The following is a 7,105-nucleotide window of genomic DNA, read 5'->3' as shown; positions in this document are numbered from 1 at the left end:
AGCTGATCAGATTCTGGCTACTTCATGACATAACGATGTTTTGCCTTGTGTAACCATTAGCCAATCACCAACCAAGGTAACCGCCCCCCCCCCCCCCCCCCCCCCCTCAGAGGGGCGTGGGGAGGGGCTCCTTATTTTCATCTAAAGTAACAGACAGAAAATCTGCACTTTTGAAGCAGGGCTGAAACAGAGGGGATTATGGGTAATGCTGCAATGATCTGTTTGGTGTTTCAGCCAATCAGAGACAGGTTCTGTATATATATCTGAGACCTGTGATATATTGATGAAAAACAGTTTAATAGGGGACCTTTAAAATATGGTCTTATTTCTCCAGCTAAAAAACACATTTTCTATTCTACTCATACCACTCACTGTACTGCAGCCATAGCAACGTGACTTCACAAGTAATCTGTAAATCATATTTCCAAAGTAACCTTTCCGTTAATACAGCAGAAAAAACACTTAATCTAATGCACAGCCATTCGTAAAGCGGTGGCTTTGTGTATGATTTTGTATAGTAAAAACGTTTTGACTTTAATTGTTGTGTTTGGACTCAGTCTTCATTATAACTTTAATAACTCAAATACATTTTGAACAGCGACATCAGAAGCACTGCGGTGTTTGAACTAACCCATACCCTATGTTCACCTTGCTATGAAAAGTATTTTGCGATTGAGTAATCTTTGTGTTATCTGTTCTTCCCATGATTATCTTTTATATATTAAGTTGCCAAGCTGTCATGTGTGCTCAGAGTCAAAATAAACTACAGTGCCCATGTTCATCAAAATGAAAGTGTCTTAAATGTTTATCCTGATTACATGCGTTAAAGGTGGGGTATGTAATTTTGGAGAAACCAGCTGGAGTGCGTTAGAATTTTTAAATACACAGCCGGAAACTATCTGCCACTTCCTTACAGAGCCCCTCCTCCAACACACACGACCAATGAGGGCACGAGATAAGTTTGTGCACAGATGGAAGGCTGACAGGCAGGTAGGCCATCCAGTTACTTTAGCCGGGCCGGCTCAGATGATTGGTCGGCTTCCACAGATGACATTTTTTATGGATTTGTTGTCAAAGCACTTCAGATATTCATTGCTATCGGGATGTTAAGAGCATTCCATGGAATATAACAACAAGTGTATCTAGAGCCGGTTTCTCAAACTTACCTACCCCACCTTTAATAGGGATGTGGAAAATAATCACTACAGCTTTAAAAAAGAAATCTAATTAAAATGAAATCTTCTCCAACACATCTTTAAGTCTGATTAATATAGTCCCTTGGAAAACGATTCAACCAGCTAGGTGGTGATTCGTAATTTGTCATTACTCATAAGTGAAATCTCTTCCTGTCTGACAGTGGTATGAAAAAACACTACTCAATCCGTATTTTTCCGAGAAATGGAGAAACCAATCATCTTCTTGCATTTCCCTGCACTTCTCTAGCATGCACTTGAAAGTGATCTGCCCTTCCCTTGATCAAAAACCTGCACGAAAGCGAAGGCTGTGAGTGAGTAGAGAAGTGTTTGAGATTATTTCTGTTAAACTCCTTTTAGCACGTAAGTAAGTAAAATGTATTTATAAAGCGCTTTTCACTGACAAAGTCACAAAGTGCTTGACAAAAAGAACAAGTGTCTCCATCTTCATCCCATCAGTGTCCTTTTCATCTCCACTACAAAAGTGGAGTATGTTAATTTATGACAGAAAGTGTAATACCCAGGTTCGCAAATACCAACTTACTACTCTCAAAGGATAATTCCACAACACACAGAAAAAGCCATTATTTGAGTTGTCAGAAAAGCACCCCCCACAACCCCTGATGTGTTACACTGTTGTTACAGTCAGCTGGTGAACAAGCAGGTGACTAATTCAAAAATCTAATTGGATTTTGAGTTTCAACCGGCACATATGTCATTATCAAGCTTTTTTTATTCATGTGTGCGTGAAAAACAAATCAACGTATAACTCCCCGGGCTGAGCAGTGTAGCCAAAGCTGCTATAAACATCTGTACCATCGCTTTCTCTCAGCCCGTACTGCAGGAGGTTTGCTCTCTTTGCAAATATATTCTTGCACTCAGCAGCATATTAAAGCTGTTTTAGGTCTGCATGTGATGCAACGCTCCTGTTTCCAGTTAGTAGTTTATTTCCAGCCACCTCTCTAATCCATATAGGCCACATCACGCTTTGTAAAGTGAGTTTTGTTCCAAACTGATAAGCGGCAGGGTTAGTACAATAATCCTGTTCTCCAGTTTGAAGATGTAAGACTTCTCCAAGATGTACATTTCCAGCTCAGCAGAAAACACATAAATGTGTTATGGAGGTCTGAGTATACGCATCCCTGCAACATTGTTTAAAGCACATGTTCACGCCTAGTGATTTTTGAAAGGAGGATAAACCAATTTTAGTCTGAGGGCGACCCTTTCAAGGCTGTGTTTCAGGGAGTCTGCTCGCACACACTGCTCTCGCTCTGTTCTTTAAAAATGTAGGAACTGTCCTCATTAACCCTGATTTTCCCACGCTGTTAAGCGGCTATGCAGATCTTGTAATAAAAAAGGGTTACACAGATATTCATATAAAGAATATACGGTCTGCATATATTAACGTCTCGTTATGAGCATGAACAAATCGGTTTTGATTCTCTCTCAAGTTAGACTGTCAGATCATTTTGGGGCTAAATCTGTGATTCCCATTGAAAGTAATTCAGAAATATATAACATTTCCCCCCTTGTGTTTAAAAATGTTGTTATTGTTTGTGTCTTTCGGTTGTCCTCATAACTACCAACAGCACAGAAAACACTGCAATTGTTTTGGAGAGAAAACGGTGCAATCGAGACGTTAACATATTTTCTGGTAAATCCCATTGAGATTCATAATATTGCAATTAAATAAAAAAAAAGGCTAGCGTTCTTTTAGCCTCATAAAAAGCCCTTTGGCAGTGAAACATACAGTTTGATTTGTTGGCTCAATTATCACATAAGAAGTTGGCAACATTATTGCTAAGAATCTTTTTTATTGGGAAGTGTCAAATGCCAATGCTACTTACAAGAATTCAAGCCTCAGAGTTAAATGCCTTTGTCAACAAGTCAAGTTGCAGTTAATATTACATTACATTTTTTGGGGTGAAGTGTCTCAGGGACACAACGACATGCTGACTGCAGTGGGGTTTGAAGTGGGGTTTGAACCTGTGACCCCCTGATAATATCCATGCCTGTCCAAGATTTGTGTGAAATTGTCATTGTCAATTTCAATGACGTTGACAAAGGTCATTGTTAATGACATTGACCTTTGACCACCAAATGATATTCTGTTTAGAAAATATTCTGTTAAGATTCCCGCAAACATTTGGAATTCTCAACATTCATCCAAAAAGGTGCACAATGCATACTGTATGCACCAATAGACTTCTGAATTGTGTCAAAATCGTTCCACCCGTGGTTATTTTCTCCAAAACAGAAATAACCTCCATGAGGTGTCAGCTGCAACATTCAGCTACGCTCAAAACACACTGTAATTATCACGCGCCTGCTGCTGCATGATTGTTTGGCATTGTTAGAGCTGGAGACACATAGTGACAAAACCACAAGGCCCATGCAATATAGCTCAGGGTTACCTTAGACCAGGGGTGTCAAACTCATTTTCATCTCGGGCCACATTCGCATTATGGTTGCACTCAAAGGGCCGGTTGTAACTTTGAGACTATATATAAATATACATATTTAATATATATAAAATAATGTATTATATTACATTATTGCCTCTGCATTGGATTATTATCGGATAGGGTAATAACTTCATAATTAACTCGGTCTGAAAGCAGAAGTCTAGGGCAAATAATTGAAAGTCTCTTCAGTGAGAACGTCACAAAATGATTTTAAAAGAAAAGCAAAATAAAAAGTGACATTTTGAGAAAAAAAGTCAAATCTGAGAAAAGGGCAAATTCTGAGAAAAAAATGCATATTTAGAAGAAAAAAATCAAATTCTGAGAAAAAAGTCTAATTTGAGATGCATTGTGGGACATGTAGTTTATGGGCAACGTGCTTCTGTAAATCGCCATGTAACCGTATAACAAACATATTCTTTGCAAGCTCTTGTGGGGCCATATAAAATGAAGTCGCGGGCCGGATTTTGCCCCCGGGCCTTGAGTTTGACACCCCTGCCTTAGACAAATCTGATACATGTGCACAAGAGGGCAATGGGTTCACAACAGGCCTAATGTGTGTTGAGTAATGAGAAAGAGGGTTTGAGCCAGAGCTCAGACCTCATCAATAGAGCCTTTTCAGCGTCTTGATTCGTATAATACCTGTTGATTAAACAGTCTGAGTGATTCAAGGGATGCTCTCTGGTGACCCCTCCTATTTGTAAAGGAGACAAATTAAAGTCCTCCATCAAAATGTGATCAATGCTTGAGAGCCTCTGGCGAAAACGGGCACCATGGTGTAATGAAGCTATAATTCAACTTTACTGCCCTGTAAATGAATGATGGACGTTAGGAATGGATGATTTCCTGTTAACCCATTGCCTGTTGGAAACTGTATATCAACTCGAGAAATAACCTCATTTTGACCCTTTTACAGCATTTCCTGTGACAAATAATTACTTTAGGCACAATATTAAGTATGTTTTCTAGATATGTCCTGATTGAATGATTTATGCGTTGATTTACTGATTGAATGGTGACATAGTGTATATAAAATGGTGGACGATTATTAAAAGGCCTATTAAAACTAACTAACCTTTATTCACTCTGCTCCTCTGCACTACTAATGGGCACGATTCAACAGTGTATGCAATTACTATGGAGCCTTTAAAATCAATGAATGATTTCTTTTTTTATTTTTGCTGACTTGGTTTTGTGTATATTAAGTTTCATTTAGCTACTGATTTTATTTGAATACTTTAGAATAGGACATTTTCCATTAGAAGTCGCTTATAAGGTTTGTACAAAAACATTGTAATATATGCTAAGCAGTTTTTCCACCAGACCAGGGCTGAGAGGGCGTCCACCCCGAGAGCGTGGGGGGGGGGGGGGGTGCTTGAATTTTGACTCGAGCCGTCCCTTATAGATACTGTCTTTTTACGTTAGTGAGTATCGATCTTCAATACTCCGAAAATAATCACACCGAACTCCTTCGCCCCTCCAACAGAGGGATGTCCTTGTCCTTTTTCCTTTTCGTCATTTCAAGCGATAAAAACTCTCGATCTTCTCTCGAATTATTAATATTTTTGGACGCCATTGGCTCGAGATTCAGGGCGCCCCGAGCTGAATAAGTCAAATGACGGCAAGACGCCCCCCTGGCGGAAACGCTGATGCTAAATTGAAGGTAGTAGTTCATCAAAACATTACTGTAGTTCCAACTCATAGTCCAGCATAGGGCCCCCCCTGAGGTTTTAGAACTAGGGTTACAATACGTCACCTTCATTATAACTCACACAGGCTCCGCCCTCTACTATAATCTATGGTAGAGGGTTCAATATGTGCTTAAAGAACTGGGTTACAATACCTCCCTCTTGATTTTCCACTCCAGATAAATTATGCCCACAATACCTGATCTATTGAACCAATTGAAACTGATTTTTCCTCCCACTGTGATGTGTTACACTCCTTTATTTTCATTCAGGCCAAAACCGCTAACCTTTTCCGAGTGCCAACTACGACACGAGGGCAAAACAATCTGTAATATTGCTTGTGCTATGACATCTTTAGCTTTCTTTAACAAAAATGTCCGTGTTGAAACGATGTTGCATTCGAGTTGTCTTACATCGGTGTTAAAAATGTGTTTGCTTATGGCTAATCTTTGGGGCTAAACTACGGCTTTCATACTGTCCCCTGCCCCAAATACATATGAATAAGGTCTGCACAAAGGCAGCTTTGACATGCATCAAAAGTTCTTAATAAGACACTTTACCTGCGAGGCACCCCATAAGTGAATGCAGCACCAGCAGTTTCCATAGCAACATCATCTTCAATTTTGTCGGGTTAAAGTAGTCTCACATCCAATCACGAAGGTATGGAATCCGATTTGCACCTTCCTGGTTCACAATCTGCATAAAAGGTAAAAAAATAAAAAGAACAAGGTTTTCATTAGCAGATTTCTATTTCAAACATCAGTGAGTACAGCAAGTGTTAATTATGCATGTATAGCTCATATACTTGGTATAAACCAATGACTTTATGGCATATTTCTTATCCAGCATTCACAATAAAGTATTGTAATGTTGTAATCATCAAATCCATAGTCCAATTAACTCCTTTTTCCACTTTGCTGAATGTTGTTCTTTAGAAAAAGGGATTTATGTGTGGATGGTGGGCATGAACACAAAACATCACATACACATTCATTTTCATATCTCCAGCAACTCCAAGGAGAGCTACTTCTTTTTTTTTTTTTACTAATATTTGTATTGGTATTTCATTTTTTCAGCATAAGACATTGCACAAGTATATATCCCATAAAGGAAAATCAAAGACATAATAATCCAAGAAAGTACAAGAAAGAAATAAAAAATAAATACAAAGAAAGACATATATACACATATATATATATATATATACATACGCGTGAGTGGACATGTGGTAAATATTGTAATTTAAACATTGCAAGTTACAAGGCCGGTAGACAAGTAGCCATATCACATCCAACCATTATAGAGGACAAGGTCAATTAGGAGGCAGATTTATTTCCAGAAAGTGCAAGAATTCCCCCCATATTTGATGGAACACTTCAGGCTTTCCCTTTATGGCAAATGTCAATTTTTCTAAGGCTAAACGATGAGAGAGATTTTTTAACCAGTGATTGATCGAGGGGTTTTCTGGGTTTTTCCAAAAAACAGCTATTGTGTGTAGAGCTTTGAGAAGAGAGAAGACTACCCCAAGAATACAGAGTTTTGGGCATTCTGGTAATGTGGCGGAAATTCTTTTTGATAATGTCACCAGAACATCTTTCCAAAATGATTTGGGAAGTCCCATAAGCAGTGGAACAATGGTCCCTTATCATTATCACACTTTACACATTGATCTGGAATATTTGCATGAAGATGGTGTAGTAGGGATGGAGTTATATACTGTAGGTACGCATAATCCATTTGTACTGTAGGAGTCTAAACCTGG

The 7,105-nt window shown here is 38.7% G+C and overlaps 1 protein-coding gene across 1 annotated transcript in view; it reads right to left on the bottom strand.

Annotated features, from left to right (window-relative positions):
* cntn4 (contactin 4) overlaps nt 1-7,105 on the bottom strand; it is a 174,086-nt gene that overhangs the window by 145,892 nt on the left and 21,089 nt on the right. The window contains 1 exon segment of the mRNA XM_079683091.1: nt 5,904-6,039. Within this exon segment, the coding sequence (XP_079539217.1) occupies nt 5,904-5,958 (55 nt within the window). The 5' untranslated portion in view covers nt 5,959-6,039.

The sequence above is a fragment of the Notothenia rossii genome (genome assembly GCF_949606895.1).
Source record: "Notothenia rossii genome assembly, chromosome: 5".
In the NCBI taxonomy this organism is placed as follows: domain Eukaryota; kingdom Metazoa; phylum Chordata; class Actinopteri; order Perciformes; family Nototheniidae; genus Notothenia; species Notothenia rossii.
Note: the sequence above shows the minus strand (reverse complement) of the source record. Positions and strands in the feature narration are given on the sequence as shown.